Below are 20,779 nucleotides of genomic sequence, written 5' to 3'. Positions count from 1 at the left end.
TTCAGTTTCAGACGGTCGTCGCTGTACATGTATGGCGGCGATTACGGATTTTAAAGTGCCTGCCTAATTGCGAAACCGCATGCACCGCGGGAGGTGTTGCTCTTTTGGCGTACTATAAATGTTATATCTTTGGCAAACTATAAACATATTTGCATGGTGTTTCACTTTGCTGGGACTATTTATAGTTCTGAAATTGGATGGTTGCTTTGCATGTCTGGCTGCTTTGGTGGTAGTGGCAATTGGAGCGCAGGCTCTTCCAGTTCGGAATCTCGAACCACCGGAACGTTACGGAAGCGGACGCGCCAAAATGAAACCAAATGGAAGAAAGGCGACGTTTCACCGTCAATATTTCAATTCGATGCTTCTAAGCCTCAACAGCTTGCAAGCACTGTAAGTGCTCTTGTAAGATAATTAAGAAAAAAACCTGCGCATTGACCCTTTCTTTACACTATTCCTTTGGAGACAAAATCCGACCACTGGGAAACATCTTTTGGTAAAAAAACTCGACCATCAAAGTGTTAATAGGCGAGTATTTTTGAACAGTAAGTCCACAGGTACTCGGACATTGTAATAAAATTTACATTTATTATCTGACTACCACATTGGTGCAATGGAATTTTGGAATGTAATCTCTTAAACATACATATGTATTTTTGTATTTGATAAAAAATTGAACAAAAACAGGTTCAAGAAATACTAAAAATAGAGTTCCTTTGGTGCGTGGTACACATGCACATAAATGCACTTTAAAAAGGGGGCATGTGGAGCGGTTCAAGCCTTCATGACGATGAGGTTGTTCATAAGGTCAAAGCTGTTTCCATCGGGCTGCAGTTTGTATTCCTTTCCGGAGGCAACAGCGACCAAGTACCCATAGTCGTCCAGGCCTTTGATTAGTGCTTTGGAACCAAAAGTTTGAAGGGTGACCACTTGACCCCTGGAAGAGATGTATAATGGGTATACTGCAGAGAAGACGTACATAAAGCCAAGCACCCGACACATTCTTTTTGGTACGCAATAAGAGTAAAAAGTGACGATCGCGTGGGCGAGAGCAGTCTTGGAGATTCATCCTGTAGAGGAGAGTACAGCAGCGCCACCCCGCCCGTGAGCGGACAAGAGTGCAAGTGCAGTTGTGGTGCTGGTGTCGAGCACTTTCGCCAGTGGGGCACAGCGGGCGAGTCTTACACCTCTCTCCTCTAGCTCATTCGTACCCAGTGACGGAACCGGCATTTTAATTTTTGCAGGAGAATTTGTAGCAATCAAAATAATGGTCTGAAGGGGCCACAAATGCTTTTGGAGCAGATGTCAACATCTGTTTGCTCACCATTTTGAAACGAAACAATGATGGCATCACCGAGTGGAACACACAGCCTTATTTTTAGAAATAAGGCTCAGGTCATAAGTAGGTCCCATTTGCAATTTGTATTTAAAAAGAAAAGTAAAATAAAGCCTCCCCTGCTCTCTCTTTTACATGATAGCTTATTTAGTCTGGTAACATTCTTGTAAAATGCTAGCAAAAACTAGCGTATTCGCTAAGGCGTCTATTCATAAAAGTACCTAGGTCCTCCCAAGTTCTCTGAACTTATAGAACTGCAAAAACGACCACCCAAAAATATTATGAAAGCCTACAGTTGCACTTCAAAAAGTAGCACTGCGCATTTAGCGGCGTTGAAACCGTAGTCGAGTCGAACTGCGCTGCCATATCGATTCACTACTGCGGGTGAACTACCTTGACTGCAGTCTTTATTCACATATAGACCCGCGTTTCTTTTTTCTTCCCCTTTCTAGGCACAGCCATTTAAAATTAGAGGTCAGCCCACACTCAAGTCCAAAAAAGGTTGACCTGTAATACCAGTGAGCGTAATTTCCGAGTCAATCGTGCGAACCCGGGTGCTACCCCGTGTCAGCTGCTGCTGCTCCTAGCACTCGGGGGCAAAGCGGTGAAGCTCGATGCGCGCGCTGCTGTGGGGCAGTGAAAGTCGACGGGAGCGGCGGGAGTGTTCTGGTACATTGTAGCCAGACATGGAGGCATGTGCCAGACAGATTTGTACGGTAGGTACTCATCACAAGTAATCAAATTACTTGTAAGCGAAAACTTTTTGGAGTAATCTGTAATTATTTGAATACATTTACTGGGAATAATAATCTGATTACTTTTGGAAGTACGGAAATTACTTCTAACCATTATTTCTCTTCCCTCTCCTTTCTAATTGTGCTCTGTCTGTAAAAGTTTGCTACCAAGGAATTCTCCAACCAAGTCTTTGACAGAAGGATGGTTTACCAAAATTGATGGATTTAGAAAAGTAGTTTATAAAATATATATAATTTAGTGATTTGAATTCATAAATATTGAACATAAAGAAATGCCAACCATTGTCAAACCGGCAGAAAAATCTATCGGCATGGAAACCTGAAGTAATGGACAAGTAATGTGTTATGTATTCCAAGTAATCTAATTTAATACTTTGAACTACGTAATGTAATGGATTACTTTTTTAATTATGTCAGTGATGAAAGCGGCATTGGACCCTTTGTAGCAGGTTCTGTAGCAGCCAAAATATTGATTTGGAGCAGCCACTGATGCTTCTGGAGCAGATGCCAACATCTGTTAGCACATTGCTTGAAAATTAAGAAAAGTGACTGCATCGCTAGATCAGTTCATCTTTGATAATGATTGAGGGTTCCTCTTTGATCCTGGAGCATATTACTTATTACCTTTTGTTATAAGAATAGATAAGGCACCAAAGGTAGTTTATTTAGCCTGTATGAGGAAGTTCTGTAAAATGCCCACAAAAACCAGCTCGTCTATCAACAAAAATGTGTCCCCCAAGTTTCATGAATCTACCGAACTCAAGACTAATATAATGAGCTGCCAAAACAACCACACCCAAATATTGTGCAAACCTACACTTGTGCAAGTGACACTGCTCCTTAGCAACGTTGGAACCAGAGTGAAGTCAAAGTTCGCTGTTCCTTCGATCGACAGCTGCATGCGAACAACGTTGAGTACCGTTTATTCAAATAGAGACCCACATTTTTTTTTTCTCGGCGCAGACTTTTAGTATTGAAGATCAACCTACCACCAAGACAAAAAAAAGTAGACCAGGAATAGTACTGAGCACAATTACTGAGCCTATAGCGCTAACCCAGGCACTCACCCATGTCAGGCGCTCACACATGTCAACCGCTGCACCTAGCACTCTGGTGCAAAGCGGTGAAGCTCGACATGCGCGCGCTGGTAAGAGGCGGCACGGAGGCATGGGGCAGACGTGATAAGTAATCTCATCAGGAGTACAAGACCCTGGTCGTGTCTTCTCACAGTAGCTGCCATCCTACTATTTGGCAATGTTTTTTCGCAACTTTTCGCTTCTCACTGGAAATTTAGACAATGTCAGCGATCAATCTGCCCCAACCAGCGCGGTTGACGAGCAATTACAAGCCAATGGGACCAACCAGCGTGAAAGCGCGACATCAAGGCATTCACCCATCTTCATGTGCATGGTCTTTCATCGACTAAACAAATCAAGTACAGCGAATTTCCCGTGACTTGCGCTTTTAGTATGTGTTTGCGGTTGTATGTGTTCGAGCCTTCGGCTGTACTCTGACCCCAAATAAAACAAACTATACGGTGAGTAGGAACATTCTGAAATACGTATTTGTAGCATTTTCTTTTCCTCTTAATTCTCTAAATATTCAAGTCGACCAATTTTTTTTTTTGCTTTATTTATTTCGGTGCAGGTGTGGCGCAATTCTTAGCAAAAAATGGCACAAGATATAGCAGACTTTCGTTCATGGCGCAATTTGGCACAAATACGTAAAGGACGAGCGTGTTGTTCATGGTACTGAATATGAGGAAGGGACAAAGGGACGGACAACAACAGTTGTTGTTTGCGTTGTTGTCTGTCCCTTCGTCCCTTTGGTACAAATGGTGCAGCATTTTTACCACTGCATACTTGCTTCTCATGGACAGCGGCACAAACAGCTTTACTCCATTTCAAGCCGAAGCTAAAAGCATGAGCCTGCTGCCTTGGATAATGCATCTACTACGAAAGTACACATGCATGGCAGGCTCGCTCAAAGCAGGGGGTTCACTCTTGTCACTTTGGCTACTTTTGTGCTTAACGGTGAAATAAAGCTTGGCATTCACCTGTGGCTGGGACTAACACACAGAATTTAACTAGCGATCTCAAATAATACTCCTAGACGTAGGGCACCATAGTCTTTAAAATGCTTTAGTTTGCCTTACCCATGTAGCCAATACCGATAGTAGTCCTGAAGAATCATGTTGACACCACCACCCTGAAAAGTGGCCACTAGGAATTCCAGTTCGTTGAGTGCCTTGGCGATCACTTCCTCCGATGTTAGGGGTCTGGGACATTCCTGACTTGCATTTCTGGACACCACTTTTGCAATGTCGTTGATGCACAGCGTGGGCTGGCTGTTGGAGACGTTCAGGCCACAACCTGGGTGACACAGTTTCTTGTGAGTGCTAGAGACAGCGTGTATATAGATTTTTATCCAAAGGTTCAGTTCCCTAATGAAGAGTGAACAAGTTTTTCATACACAACAGCCAACACTTCTAAAGTATAAGCAGATACAGTCAGTGTTTGGAAGTACTTTAAGTACATTGTACTTAATACTACTTCAAGTAGGTTCAGAAAACTTGTACTTTACTTGAAGTACAGTCTCCTGCAATATGAGAGACCCACTGGGAGCGCGTGGCCGAGATGGCGGTGGGCGGGGACGCTGTGCGTGCCTCGGGCGATTCCATTCTGCCTCGAGGGGAGGACACTCACTCGGTGCTCAACCGGGCTTGAACACGCTCAACTCTTTCGTGACCACGTTCATAGGCCATCAATCACCGGTGATAGATGGTTTCCAAGCGCCATCAAGAAATTAAATTTAGTGCAGAGAATCATATTCCACAATCTCGTGGATAGCCGAAGAACGCTAGTTTCGGTTCTAAGGTAGGTTTAAGCTTTATCACAAGGTAGTGGGCTGTCAAAACTAGTCCTGGGATCGGAGGTTGCACTTGTCTAACATGACTAACTGCTTGCATTGGTCTATGTAACAAAGATGGCATTATTTACATAGTCAAACTGTATTGTGGCATATTTTTTAGACCGAGCTCTGGGACACTTTAAATTACGTTATAGACGTCACTTAACAGATGGTTGTCGGTAAGCATCACTATAATTTCCAAGGCTGTCCTGAGCCGGCGTGCACATTTTATCTTCCCAACAAAGCGCACAAAATTTCTAAATACGAGGGAACTGCAATCAAGGCTATGAACACAAAGAAAGCATTCTGCTGGGAATGTGAGGTGTATTATCTGTGTTTCACCGATAAGCATTCCTCTGTTGAAAAGCACACATTACGGAAGATAACTCTCCGATGAACGAAAAATAGACAATGTTAGTTAGAGTACACCAACTTTCAGAAGTAATAGCCCTGGGTGTGGAGCACATTTTCTATATTCCGATTTCTTTTTTTTTTATTTGTCGTCCAATTTGACATAGCTGTAGAAGTTTCGGCGTTTATACACCCTTCCACACATGCATCGCATTTTCAAGAAATATAATTTTTAAATCTTACCGACATTATACCAACCTCTGTTTCTTGTTAAGGGGGATGGTAAGGTAAACGGGTCATCTTGGTTTTAATTTTGTGTCTCAAGAACTACTGCATGTTTTATTGTGAAATTTTATGTATTGAATGGATAGACCTTTAGGGTTAATTTTCTGTTGCTTTTTTACTAAAGCATTTTTCATATTATTAGTAACAATGTCAAATCTTAAGCTGAGTTCTAGTTTTTAAAGTACCTTTTCTAAACAAAAAATAGAATGCTCATTTAATTTGGCACATATATTCTACATGTTACTGGCTTTGAACCGAACCTGAAAAAATAATTGAACATGCAGCATCCAAGAAAAATATTGTTCTTTCTATTCATGAGCCATTAAAGGGAAACTTTTATATTTTAATTTTTTTTTAAATGTTATAATGTAGTGAATTCTTAAAACGTTTAGTTTCGAATTGTTGGCAAGATTTTACTATAAGCTGTAAAAGTTTTAGTGTAATCGGATAAGTAGTCTCTTAGTAAAGGTACATCAAATTTCCAAACATTTCAAAAATGTCATTTTGAGAAAAAAAAAGATTTTATGTCTCTCCACAATAGTCAATGGCCAGGGACCGCGGATTTTGGCGCCATATTTTAGTGGCTTAGAACGCTCGTTCGCTCTGCCGCTTGCTGGTTTTGTTCCTCAGACTGCATATAATTTTTTAACACTAAAACTGCAAAATCGATTTTTTGGTTGGTTTACCCTACCATCCCCCCTTAAAAAAACTAACTGGCTAAATTTATGATGTGTCACTTTTCTCCATATGCAAGTTAGGAAATCAAAAGCGTTCACGCGGATCCTTTAAAAATTCCTACTTTTCCCATGTCAGGAAAGAGTTAACAGTTTTTGGTTTCGGTTTAGCAGAAGAGCGTGCTTCATCGACGTCATGACCAGAGATATGGTCACGAAGCCTCGACACAAGCTAGTCATCACTGTTTTTTATTAGTTGTTTCTGGTGTAAAATGTCAGAACAGACACTACCAAATAAACAAATATTAAAGTGATACCCGAGCCCTATATTTAAAAGATAAAATTTGTTGACGAGTGCATTTATTGGTTAGAAGAATGGCACGGATCCTGCGCTTAAACGAAGTCAGAATATTTGCCTTGGCTCAGGCCCGTCTCCCTCAGACAGCAATTGCGGCGTTAATAGGACATAGCTGTGGCATGACGCTGACGAAGTGCTCTCCACCACGAAACCGAAACTGACAAGCGCATGTAGCGCCCACGCCAGCCACTCTCTCGGCCACGCGCTCCCGTTGGGTCTTTCATATTGCTGGAGACTGTACATTCTCCAAGTATGTACTTGTACTTTGTTTGAAGCATTTTTTCTGGTACTTTTGCAGCAAAGTACAACTCCCGACTTCAAAGTACAGTCCCCAAATTCCGAGAAACCTTTTTGCCATAGTAGTGGTGTATTAAGGTGGCTCCCTAGAGACACAGTGCTAGACAAAGAGCACGGAAATCTTTTGGGCAGGCTGAGATTACTCTGCTGTTTTCGGCATCCACTGCCCAATGTTTTTTCTGTTGAGGTGTGGATTCACCAAATCGGTAGATAATCTCCAAGCTGGTGCGTGCCCGCAGGAGCAAGCTTCCACAGAAGTCATCTCTTTTGACGTTCTCAGAAAGCAATAACTGTATTCCACATGTTGTGTAAAGTGCTGAGAAAGGCACAGAGACGAGCGCATTGATTTGGGTAGTGCCTTCTTGCACTCGGCAAAATTAAGCTCTTTCAAGAACCACACGCTCGCGTCCTTGGCGTTCCCAGTAGTACCTATACTACACTATGTCTGAGGTCGAGTATAAGAGTTCACCAACCTCTCTCAAAAAAAAAAAAAGGCGTATCGTCTTTATGTGAAAACATGCTATCGTCTTTCGAGACATCATCCAGTCATTTTTCTGAGTGAATTTCGAGGAATGTATTTGGAAAAGTATTTGGAGGAGACCAAATACATTCCGTTGTATTTGTATCTTGTACCTAAATGCTTTTCTGGAAATGTAATTAGATTTGTAATTAAATGCATTTTTGACAAAGTATTTTCTATTTGTATTTCGATACATATTTGCATGTATTTTGCCCATCCCTGGTTGGGGGTGTGTTCCTCCACATTTCTGGCTTCACGTCTGGTGGCGTCATATCACCTCCAGAAGCTTCCTACCTCCATGTTATATGTGGATTGAAAGTGTTCCAGAGCTACTGATAGATGGTGCCAGTGTGCCAGTGCTCTCTCATCAGAAGTTGTCACAATCAAACATTGTGCAGTCAACCCCAGTCTTAATAACTCCTAAATAAGTGTTGCTAGCTAGCAACTAGATGTCCTGCACTACTCGTGGAGAAAATTCAATTTAAACAGGATCACATCAAGTTTTGCGACATTCTACGTCAATTGTACCCAACATCAACTAAGTTAGTACCCCATTTAAAATGGGAAGTAAACTACTCTCACCAATCAGTGCATCAAATCACCACACAGCAACAGCTGAAAGTATCGCTTACCGATGTAACAGGTGATGGTATCCTTGTTCACGGTAGATGTCACTAGGATTCCCCCAATCTTGGCGTGGGTCTCGTAGTAAATGTCATTTGGCCATTTGACGCGGATGTTGACACCCTGGAAAAGAAGTCGAGCTGCAGGTATCGGAAAATAAACACGTAGACGTATAAAAGGGTCGTTGACTGGGATTTTTATTTCTACAGGCATTGGAAAACCTGGCAGAACAAGACTGTGCAAGTTTTTTTCCAAGTACCCCGCTTGCACGTCCAAGCACCGCGGCCATCGTATTGGGCCGATTCCTTTTGCATAGAAAGAACTGCGCTGCATAACTGGAGTTAGACAAACGTGTCCGTGTGGTTCATGTGCCACCGGCAGTCGTCTTTCGCCAAACTGCCGACACCATTCATATATTGATGTCCGTGACATTGTTTCTTCTTCACACTACGCCTGCAATCTCCTCAAAATTTCAGCTGGTTTAAGTTTCTCCTTCACTAGAAATTTAGTTATGCACCGCTTCTCTACAGCTACACTGCTCGTCGCCATGAGGGCTGGAACTTCTGCGCGTGCGTCAAATACATAATTCCGGGCATTGGATATTCAAAGAGGATTATACGTTAACGTCCTATGCGAGTGTCATCACGTTACACATGTTCAGCGATTTTTCATGAACAAAAGTCACATTCAACCTTGAACGACCCTTGTACACCAAACATGCACAAGGAAGCACCATGGAAGCACACCTCATAGCCCTCTGTATTTCGCACTGCCTTGGCTAAGGCGAGGGCTGCTAGATGCTGGACAAATGGGCTTCTCTGTCCCAGGGGAGAGTGGAGAGGAATGTGCAGACACACTGTGAACATGGCACAGCCGGCAGGTCCGAGCCATGCATTGCCTCCTCGACCTATAATCAACATAATCCAGTCAAATACTCAAGTTACCAAGAAAAAAAAACGTCTGTATTTCCTTCAGAAGAAAGCTTCACCTTTTCCATTTAGCTGCCGAGTAGCCACTGCAACAGAACCATGCGTGTTGCACAAACTAAAAAAAAAAAAAAAAGATGAGTAAGCACTTCCAAGCTAACGCACAAAGAACATACTGAAAACACACCCTTCAAAACTCAAGCACAAAGGAAAAAAAGACGACTTTAAGTTCTTTAAAGGGGCAGTGCAACGATTTTCAGACTTTGGCCAATTAACTGCGGAAATTAATCTGCGTCACCTATGGAACGAAAAACCGAAAGCCGCATTTTCTTGCGAGTGCTAGTTCTTATTTAAAAAAATGATACAAATCGAAGGTCAAAGTGCCTCTCAACTCTCCACTCCGATTTTCGAGTGACATCTCTGGGGGTTCACGTGGTTTCCCCTTGGGCCCTCTCTTCAGAGACCCCAGCCGCTTCCTCCGCGATTTTCGAATGTCAAAAGATTAGCCTCGTCGAAGGTCGTGGCGAGCGATGGACACAAAGGACGGTTCGCCACGGGGCTGACGGCGAGTGTAGCAGCGGAGGGGACAGGGTTTGTTGACTTCCGTGTATCCCTGAGAGATGCCGTCATTTTAGTTCCCGTACCCCCGAAAGGCGGCTGCAAATCGGCAAATAATTTGTTTTTTTGCCTAGTGATTACGCAGCAGAATAGCCGTTTTTTGGGGAAAGGTGACGTGTTTTTGGTCACTTGGGCTTGTATGAACAATATAAAAAATGCAAACTGGCAATTCTTTCAACATTAAAACCGTTGCACTGCCCCTTTAAGCAGTAAAAGAAGGCATATTGTATAAAGGAGCAAAGCGACAAAAGTCTGCGTTTTTGTTGACAATACATTAATTGGCTTCACTGAAATACAGCAGCAACTCGAGGACCCAGATTGTCAATTAAAATTTTAAGGTTTCACTTGGGGGTTTAACGATCTAAACTAACGAAGGGCACCTGGCACGCCCCAACGAAGAACTTGGGATTAATCTTGACCACCTAATCGTGTAACCAAAAATTTCGGTTACACAACAATTTCTCCGCTATAAGCATCCGTCAGATTGAAGACACTTCAGCCGGGCTTTGAACCCGCCAACTGGGGATCCAGGCGACGGTCTGAGAGCAACCGAGGTGGCTAGACAGATTGTATCCTTCCATCCTATGTGATTCAAGAGAAATCTTTCAAACCCTTTGACTATGCCTAATCACCTTTTTGTGAGGTTTGTATTAATGACATATATTTACAACCCATAATAGAGCTTCTGTAAATGTAAACAGCCTTCTGTCCAGTCTCACACATTGCATCTTATCAACAAGTCAACATAATAGCTATAATAATAAAGTTGACTATTGTGTGCATGTCCTATAGAGAACCAGTTGTCTTAGAACAATGTATTGCCTAGGCCCTGAGGAAACCAGAGGTGATTCTTACGCTTTGACAGCTGTCATAGTTGTGGTGACGTTCTCCACAAAGAGAAGAGCATGGCCCAAGTTGTGAGTTTTGAGTGCAGCAAAATATAATCTGCTGTTGAAGACATCACTGCTAAGCAAGCCCTCACTGCTTGACAGAACAACAGGAAGGCAATGTGTCGTCGGCGTGATGACCTTTGCCTGATCCTCGGTGATGTAGCGGAAGGTGATTTCGTTATCCACAATGGTACCATTTTTGGCACAGCTTTGGATTCTTGAGAGCAAGTTGTCATGTGCCACCTAGAACGAAGATAAATTATGATTTTCTACAGTCGGTCATTGGTTCACCAATAATGCAGTCCTATTTTTGCGGACATGAATTCATCAAGGAGCTTGCTCGTGGCAACTGAACCTTTTTACACAAAACTAGCTTGCCAAACTTTACTTGCAGGCAATCTGCACAATTAATCTGGAGCTGACTGAGCTGGCTACGTAAGCCAGTTTCTCGACACTGCATGGTGAAATTGACCACAAGAATTTAATCAGGAGGTTGGTTCATATTAGAAGATTTTAATGCACCAAACGTACAAGTAATGATTTTTTGTAGACTAGAATAATTTTTAAGATTCAAGTTGGATGCACTGTTTGAAATGACACATCATCAATACCAGGTAAGCGATGGAAAAATATTTTACCTTGTTTGCTGAAAAAATGTGTCCAAGAGAAAGTTTATGCTGAGGCCTGGCATCACAGTTCAGGTGAAACCTTGTAGACAAAATATGACGAAAGATGGATATCCTTGTTTCATTTGATTTCTTCAAAAGTGCAAAGACGTCTTCAGAAGGACTGAAGAACACCGGGTCATACTCCAGGTGAATCTGAAGAGAGAAGTTTGAATATTGAAGCCAAAACAAAAAAAACATTGGAGCTTTGCATCTAACCCAGAGCTTAAACCCTACATCTTGTACTCCAGGAGCCGAAATGGAACCTTGAAGGTTCACTTGCTGCAGAAATCAAAATGAAAATCTGTACATTGTCTAAATGGCTGAATATGTGGCACCGAGGTTAATCAGCATACCAATAGAGTTCTAAATTGCTGCTACGCAGCAGGATAAAATTAAAAACCGTGAAGGGCAAAGTGGCTGCACATATGCCTCGCCAACTTCTGGTATTGTTACCTAGTGGCAATTGAAATCAAAGTATTATTTGTGTTGGAACTAAAAATAATGCTATTTTAAGCTCTTCTCTGGAACCAGCAGGGTATGATATGAGAAGGGTTTCATGTTCTCAGGGATTACTTTTCTTGCAATTCGGGGGCATTTTTTCAGGGCGGGGGTCCACAGATTCATTGTTTTTGGGTAACTATTTTTGATGTCGGGCGAAACACCTGTGTTTATCAGAATTTAAGTTGAAGAAAAATAGAACACGGCCCCCCTTTAAGGAAACGTGCGTTAGACCTTAATACCTGGAAAACGCCCCAGTACTGCTAACTGAATAAGGAAACAAAGTAAAGGGTATGGTTCCAAAGAAAGCAGCAGCCTCATGGACAGTTCACTGGGGACTCTGTTCTGGATTACCAGAAAATAAAACTACATAATGAGTTTCTCCTCATTAACCCCTTGCCTACTCATTTTTTTTCTTTAAAGATCGTACAGAAAGCCTTATTTAAATCAAGCAATTTGCGTCAAAATAAAGAAAAACGTTTCCTTGGCTTTCAGGCGTAGTCTCGTGCTCTATACCAGGACTTCTGGTCGTCTCCTCTTCTTCAGTAGTTCTTCACAGTATGATAGAAATCGAGAGATTAGCAGAAACCTCACATAGGACATCGTTTTGCCGAAAATTGGGGTCTCCACTATGGACCTCTTGGACCAGTTCATTTTGACTGTGTGTTTTTTCACTTGCGTCATAATGATGCACAAGGCAAAGTATGCCTTTATCTCATCAGGAGTGGTGTCAAACCATTGCTCCTCATAGCATTTCTTGGGACGGTCCTCGTCGCCCATCTCTTGTTCGGCGTAGCGATTTGTCTCAGCAGAGACAGATGCCCAAAAATCATGACTTGCAAACACGGAAAAGGTCGACAAGGCGCTTGTCTTCTCACCAAGACTGCGTTGAACCCTTGCTGACACACCTGGGGTTTCTACAAAGGTGAACTGAGCAGGCTGGTTGTCCCTCTTCCCCAGTTCCACTGACGTGCAGACGCCGAAGTCGATGAAATGCTTCCAGGATTCGCATCGTTTTCAACACTTTTCTCACTGTCCTTTGAACTCTCATCGGATTCCGAGTAATCGGAAAGGCAGCAGGATTCGTCGTCAGAAATACTGGCGCATTCATCACTTTCAAAAAGAAGTCTTTGTATATCTTTGTCCGCCAAAGCAGACCTCCGCGCCGAAGACATGTTTTTGGCGCGCTTGCTTACAATAGCGCGCTTATTTTTTGTCAATGGAGCGCCCTCTCTCTGTCAAAAGGCAAAGCAAACAAGAAAAGAACCCAAGGTAAACCGGAGCAACAGGGTTAGTGCTGCCATCTGCCGCAGAGCTCACAAAACAAGCTCTGAAACCGAAACACGAGTCACACTCGTGGTCGGGTTTTATGGTCCGTAAATGGCGGCACGAGTGACACTCGTTATTAGTAGGCAAGGGGTTAAGCTTGGCTTTAACTTGCTCAAGGACAACTCTAATTTGCAGTTTTTCAGTTTTCTCTGATTTGGATAAAACTGCCTTGGGGGTTAATTTTAGGTGTTTATTGGTATCCACCCAAAACACAGAATCCTACAGGGTGTTCCCAAGCACTCTTTGGGTGTAAAAAAATTAATATAAATAAACCAATAAACTGAGTGCAATGAAACTTCTCACAAAGATGTCTTTACGTGGTGCATTTATCATACTTAAATTTCACATGTGTAGACTTCAGGAAAAAAAGTCGGGCCTGAAAAAATCTTTTTTCGTATGCACAGAGAGGAAAACCGCAAAAACCTTCTGGTTTCTGCCACTCCCAGATGGCGCCAGACACGCTCGGATCTGCTCGACCTGCTTTTGGGTATTAATCTCAAAGCTTTAACGCTTTTGCCTTGCATTCTGCCATCTGTGGGTGGCAGTGTCAACCAGAAGTTTTGTTTTTACGTTTTCCTCCCTATGCATACAGAAAAAAACATTTTTTTTTTTTTCATGCGTAAACTTTTTTTTTGAAATCTACCACTCTCATGAAATTTGAGTATCATAAATGTACCACCTAAAGACACCTCTGTGAAAAAATCTATTGCCCTCAGGTAACTGATTTATTTATTCAAATTTTTTTGATGCCCGAATAGCGCTCGTAAACACCTTGTAAATATGTCTCATTTTATGGAGCATTCTGCTTCCGGCATCAAGCTAAAGTTATTTGGACACAAAAGTACAAAACCGAATATGCACATGCTGAGAAGAACAACTTGACCTGCACTAGAAAACAACTAGTTTCTTTCAGGTGCTTCCCATATTATTAACCATTTCACTTCCCTCCAAGAGTGAAATCTCAATATCGGATGTCTAGAAAATGCCGCTGTTGGAGTATCTGCGATAAAAGAAGAGGCGACTGCCCTTCCGATGTGGTCAGCAGTTGCTATCTTCCAAATACGATAAGGTAGCTTAAGAATGTAAGGTGTGCTGTGCCAATATAGGGGCTATACAGCAGCATGCAAGCTGGCATAGCCTGTAGATGTTATAAAACAGAAAACAACAATATGCATAAGAGTAGAGGTACAAAGGAAATTTGTTCATATTTAGTAACTCGAACAGAACAAACAGTTATAATAACATGCCTATTGGTTAAATATTTTTACTCCCCAAGAAAAATAAGGTAGCACATTATGCATATAGAAGCAGAAATGTTAAAAAGATCTAGCACCAATTATGTCATATTTTAACACATACTTCATGAAAAATTAAAAAAAAAAAAAAAAAAATTCCATTCATCTGGTTTTATGCAACCCTTGAAAACTTTGGAGGATGCTGGTGCTCAAGAAGTTCAAAGTGTTTGCACCTTGATATATTTTGGTTGCTAGTGCACCACTTGATGATTTCTTTTATTTCACTATTGATTTTTTTTTGCATAATTAATTATCTACTTTATTGAAAGTATTGCAACTTTACACAAAGGGGTAGCTAGATGCTGATTGTATATTTAATAAAAAAATCTGTACCCTGAGAAGAGTTGAAACAAAACAATTTTCGTTTTCCTATTGTGGAGGTTGTTCTTGTCAAAATCTAAAACAGTGCTGGTGGTCGCTGTGACAGCAATTTGAATAAAACAGTGGTAATGGAGGAGAGCAATTGATGGTCCAACCGTATTGTTTTTCTCAAAATAAAGGCCACCATGATACAGAATGGTGGTTATTAGTTTTGCAAACCCAGCTATAGGAAAATCATGCATTGTTAATTTTTGATGCCCTACATTCTGAACATTGAAACTTTAGAAAGATGTATCCAGCACATATATTAGTCAAGCCGTAGGCGGAAAGCTTTCAAAATTCCCAAAGGGGGTTAAGGGAGGGGGGGGGGGGGGGGGGGGGGGGGGTACACGAGTACACGAGGAGCCTGCCACCATTTGCAGTTCCCTTTAAGTAACAGCAGGTCACCCCTTACAATGGTTGAACTGTGTCATCCCAAGGACGTCAAATGAGCTTTCTGGACGCACGTAAGCAGCCATTCAGAATTATGGGTAGGGTTCTGCGTTTTTGGAGTTTATTTTTTTTTCTCGAAATTGGGGTATTTTTTTCCGGGGTTTCATTTTTTCCTACAGACTCGGTGTTTTTTTGTGTAAATTGGTTAAGTCAGAACCAATTTACACAAAAAAACACTGAATTTGTAGGAAAAAATTAAACCCCGAAAAAAAAAAAAAACCTCCCAATTTCGAGAAGAAAAAAAACCCTGAAAACGCAGAACCCCAATTATGGGGTGCCTTTGTAGGAAGTCACAAAGAAGTCTGTAGAAATGCCTCATGGTGCCATGCAATGCGGTTGCGCCACGGGGACCTTCAACCAAAGTGCGTTTTCTGAGATAATCTTAAAAAGACCTTTTCAATCAGTTTCATTATTTCATAACCAGTAAAGAGTTTTTGCTCTTCCCTTTTTTTCATTTTTTTTTTTTTCATTCCATATGATGTTAGAGCGGTGGTCTTCAAGCTTTTTGGCTGAGGGGCCGGATAAGAGATCCATCAGAATTTCGAGGGTTGGAAAAAAAAGGAGTAGCTCAAAACGAGGAAAAACTAAATAAATAAATAAGAATAAATGAGCATTCGAACACAGAAATGAATGTTAGAGTAACGCCCGGTTCACACAGCTCCGTCTGCTTACGTTATGCTATGTAACAAGAGCTTACGTCTGCTTATGTCGAGAATCACCGTGCTAGCGTGCACAACCAGCTCAAGGGGTGGACATGCACGTGACATTCGAGGCACAGATGTTCTGGAGATTGATAACGTAAAGTAAGAAAACGCTCCTATGTGAATGGGCCTTTAAGGTGAATGAATATGTATACTTCAACTTGAAGTTTAATATTTAGCGAATTACGACATTACGCAACAGCGACCAACTAAATCAAAGCGCGTGGGAACTTTGCCACATTCGCACAGTGCAAAAGACTAATGAAAATGATAAAACTCATGCTGACAATATGCAATAGTTGTGACACAAGACCCTAAGCACAATGCTAATGAGAATGCAAAAATAATTTTAACATAGTTAACACAGACATGAAGCAAGGGACTAAGAAGGGTGGCTTGTGATGACAACGTTTAATTAAAAATATGACGAGAGGATCCACGTTAGGATGCAGTTTCTCTCATTCTTTCTGGTATCTTAGTTTGCCCATTTGGAGCGTGTCAAAGGCCTCGCTTCTTTAATTTAAGCTCATTGCTTTTCCCGCTGGTAGCAGCGGGTCTGCTGGAAGCAGGCCGCCGGCCGGGCTTTATTGGAAGGGGCGCGGCCACCACAGACCGGTCGGAAGACTTCCATAGGCGGGATCTGGCCCACGGGCAAGGGTTTGGAGACCCCTGTGTTCCAGTTTGATTTGCCCTTTCTTTTTGGAGCATGTCAGTAGTGAAAACAAAAAGTCCAAGTCTATGTACAATACTCGGAGCTTGCTGGGTTTGGTTAAAACTATGGTAAGGGTTGATTTCTAGATAATTTCTTCAGTGACCTTTTTCTGAGAAAACTAAACCGTCAAACACCAGTTGAGCACATTCTCACCAGTATTGATTGGTTTCCTCTGAAACCATACAATTCTAATTGTAGCACGGAGTATGAACTAGCTCTTGCACGGAGTATGAACTAGGAAATCGCCATAGTTAGGTTATCCTTCAAAGCATAAAATAAAGGTGAAAGCAGGGTAAAACTTAAAGGAGCCCTGCAACGACTTTTTGACTGGTCTTTAATTTGCACTGAACCTGGTCGTACTGAACGTAATAACTTAGTAAAACTTTTCTTGAAATTCACTTTATTTTAAAAGTTAAAGGCAAATTAAAATTACCCAAACAAGGTAGAAATAACCTCCTTCATGATGTCCCTGGTTCTGGCTTGGGAGACCAATGGTAGAAGTGAAGCGACTGGCTAATCGGCTGCGGCTTATGCCGACGGCCGCTTCCCCTGCAGCCGCATGTGCGTCAACGGCTTGTTGCTTGTCTCAGGCCACCACCGCGCTTGCCAGCATGAATTTACCGGGTCTGTTGGAGTTGGAGCTCCAAATTCTCGATAGAAGTGCGGAGTTGGGTGTAGTAATGTACAAGGACACTCCTCGTAAGTGTCCGGAGCACACTGGCAAAGCCTCTCGGCCCCAACTCAACGACGCTCAAGTTCAGGGCAAGTTCCTGGCCGGTTTCCTGTGGCGGGAGACCACAGGAGACAAATTCATACTTTCACTTCTTGAAAATAGTGCCGCCAGCGTCGTGCGTCGTCTGCTAGGATCCGCGGGGGCACCTGCGCTGCCTCTTCCAGCACTTGGTGGCGGGTATGTCGACGGGTCATTGTAGAGATCCGGTCATTGCACATTGTTTCTTGTTTCCAAACTTTCTAAACTGCATTTGTTTCTTTTCTCATCTAAAATACTGAACAAAAACTACTTTCATAAATAACTGAAATAGTTTGCGCCACTTTTATTTTGTATTTTGACTAAAAAAAGCTTTTAGCGGCTCTGACCAGTCGTAAGGCAATACCTGACCGAAACCGACGACATCACGAATTCGTCACATGCCGCGCACGTTCGGCGCCACTTGGCGTCCCCATAGAAGGAGGAGGTTTCCGCATCGTCCAATTAAAATGTGATGCATCAATATTTAGTGACTCTCTCTGTGCCCGCTTGGTTGCCAGAACCACTAGAGATGTCAAAAACACAAAAAAGGTAGACGTTCAAATAGGATTGCAGGGCCCCTTAAACCACCTCCTAGAAGTCATGCATAATTTCCAAAATATAATTCCCCACCCTTAACTTCCTCTATCCTTGATGAGTAAAAACTTAATAAAATTAATTCAATATTTATGTCAATACGAGAGAAAAAGGGCCCACAGAAAAAGTGTCATCATTTTGCTGCCACCTGAAGGCCACACAGAGAGGAAGTCATGCTGTCACAGGTCTTTGTGCGGCCCCTAGTCGCTTGCTATTACAGTCCTTACCTGGGATAGAAGGGCGACACCTCTGCTGCTTTTTAGCTTCATTTCAAACATGAGGCTCCTGCCTTCTTGGTCAGACGCAAGTGTTTTGACATTGGCATCACTGTCAAACGTGTACTTGGACTGTCCCTCCATAATGTATGCACCAGACGCATGCTCATAGTTCACACAGGCAGGACGCGGCTGGGCACTGAGTTCGCTGGATGTGACACCGGGAAGGCAGAGCCGCGAAGCCATCACTAGAAGGCTGCCACCACGAAGGAGGTATTCGGTGAAGATGCGGGTAGTCGTGTAGCTCAGTTCCTTGCAGGCAACGATGAGGAGCTTTGTGTTGGAGAGCCATGGGGTGCTTTTAACCTGCATGCATTTGCACGACATTACTTTCTTATAGTATGAGTCAGTGAAGTGAGTGGGGTGGGGGGGGACTGCTCCGGGTGCAGCGCTCAGGGGGGTGCAGCTGGGCAGTAAAGGGGGGGGGGTTGGGGGGGTCGCGGTGAGTTACTGTCCTGGGTGACGCTGACTCTAGTGACCAGTAGCGTAGCCAGGATTTTCTTTTGGGGGGAAGGGGGGCTGAGGTGGCTGAAATGTCCATGATTTCGGGTACGGAGAGGGGGGGGGGGGGGGGGTGAAGCCCCGTCAGTTCCCCCCCCCCCCCCCCCCCCCCCTTTCCCACCCACCCCTGGCTACGCCCCTTCTAGTGACGCTACTGGTACGAGTATATTTTATTCTTGCATTTCGTAACTTTATCTAGCACACACATACCTCTCGCCAGTGATGCCTTTGACGAAGAAATTGCACGCTCAAATTGTGCAAACAAACACGCAGGAGCTTGGGATGCAGAGCTTCCGGTCACACAAAAAACGCCCGAGAACAGCGCTTACTGAAGATGTGTTTCCGCACTCTAGCCCGCACCGCCTAAGCACGGTCTATGTCAAATATGATGGCGAGATCGAATAGGTGGTATTCACTGGCGGCCATAGCTGAGCTTGCTACAGCTGAGCACGTGCTGACGGCAGGCCTCCACAACGCTTCCAACACGCACATTGCACACCATCAAAATTGACATTTTCTTTTTCTTTTTTTTTGGGGGGGGGGGGGGGGGGGCAGCACATAAATAAGAACTCATCCAGAGCATACGCTGTGAGCAGTCACCTCAAATACGGCATCCAGTGAATACCATATCTACGATTAGACAACTTCAGATGCACCAACGAACCGGTGCACATAATGCAGCCAGGAATTCGAGGGGAAAATAAACATACCTGTTGTTCCGAGAGTAGGTAAACGGTGTAGTAGTCCGGACTCAAGCACATGTTCAGGGTTTCCTTCACCGCATTGAACCGCGACTGATCCGAGTCGTGTTCCTCGTTGGTGAAAACCAGCACATTCGGGGGCTTCGGTGGCGGCATGTCAGGCGAACTGACCAGTCTCCTGGCAAGGAAACTTCCAGGCGACGCGACTCCTCGTAAAGGTAACTGAGAAGAAAAAAATGTCAAGCGACGATTACAGTCTCAACGAGGAAAACTGGTGACTGGGGGTTTCCTTTTCTGCTCGTCTCAGGGTTGATTGTACCCACCAAAAAGTACGATGACGGCTGGAGGGATATGCGGCGAATAGCAAAGAGAAGCATTTATTGATTAGTAGTTTCTCGGCTCAGACAGATTTACTACTCACACAACCATATTCACAGCAAACAATCACCCAGGATCCACCGACCCAGCCACGCAGCAGTGGTGTGTTTACAAGTTCGTAATCGTAAATACAACAAGAAAGGTAAAGAACGGAGTTCGGTCCTCAGATAACTGTAGATAAATAAAACAACGTTTTGTTTATTTTTGTATTGGGAAGCAGCTTGCGCCACCCCTCGTATAATCTACTCACTAAACATAGAAAGTGAAATTTTAAAACGAAGAAATGATAATAAAGACATATAACTGGATTAGATTTTTTTACGACCCATTGATTTATATTTAGTATTAGTTTTAACAATAGAAACAATGAACTACATTTAAAAGTCACTATAATATGTTTCGGTTTCTGTTTCCCGTAGCATAAAGCGTGTTTCACATGCAGCGGTTTTGGCCCTAGAGCGGCGCGATTTCTACCGTCGCGGCGCTCTCTGATCAACACCAGAGGTTGAGCGGCACGAGCGCCGCGACGGCAGAAATCGCGCCGATCGCTGCACGTAATATGCAACGTTTACCTTCCGAGTTTGTTTCCGACGGGTAGAATTAAAACAAACTGAATAAGTTGTAGAAAAATAACTGCCGGGCACAGATACCAATTTAAAATAGGTGGGCTCGGCGTTGGCCAAGCCTCAATTAAATATGACAAATCGTGACAAGAACTTAACGTTGAAAGGACTACAGTTAGCAAGAAACACCGCGAATTTCGAGAAGTCAAACAGCGAAGAGACAAGTCACCTCGCACGATGGGAGGTATTTACACAATCAATTTAACTTGAGCTACCTAACCGCATACACTGTGATCAGGCGTGACGCCTGATCACAGTGACCTAACTCTCCCGAGTTAAATAAAGAAGGAAAGAAGCAAACAAAAAAGTAATTCTCACGAGGAAACGGAGCGCCGATGGGACAAGACGATCTGGCGCGACGACGACTGTGACGTCATTATGTCCTTCGCAATAGCGGCG

The 20,779-nt window shown here is 43.1% G+C and overlaps 1 protein-coding gene across 1 annotated transcript; it reads right to left on the bottom strand.

The window, feature by feature from the left end:
- Positions 1 to 565: 565 nt before the first annotated feature.
- Positions 566 to 19,835, bottom strand: LOC8024686 (biotin--protein ligase). Its single transcript, XM_029975120.4, has 10 exons — positions 19,703 to 19,835; positions 19,389 to 19,601; positions 18,130 to 18,483; positions 11,180 to 11,362; positions 10,507 to 10,784; positions 9,096 to 9,151; positions 8,854 to 9,014; positions 8,116 to 8,230; positions 4,244 to 4,460; positions 566 to 934 (listed from the first exon to the last, which is right to left on the bottom strand). The coding sequence occupies exons 1-10, from the start codon at positions 19,754 to 19,756 to the stop codon at positions 772 to 774; spliced, it is 1,794 nt and encodes a 597-aa protein (XP_029830980.2). The 5' UTR covers positions 19,757 to 19,835; the 3' UTR covers positions 566 to 771.
- Between the last annotated feature and the right edge of the window lie 944 nt (positions 19,836 to 20,779).

This window comes from Ixodes scapularis, unplaced genomic scaffold (genome assembly GCF_016920785.2).
Source record: "Ixodes scapularis isolate PalLabHiFi unplaced genomic scaffold, ASM1692078v2 PGA_scaffold9__187_contigs__length_104089568, whole genome shotgun sequence".
NCBI classification, from domain to species: domain Eukaryota; kingdom Metazoa; phylum Arthropoda; class Arachnida; order Ixodida; family Ixodidae; genus Ixodes; species Ixodes scapularis.
Note: the sequence above shows the minus strand (reverse complement) of the source record. Positions and strands in the feature narration are given on the sequence as shown.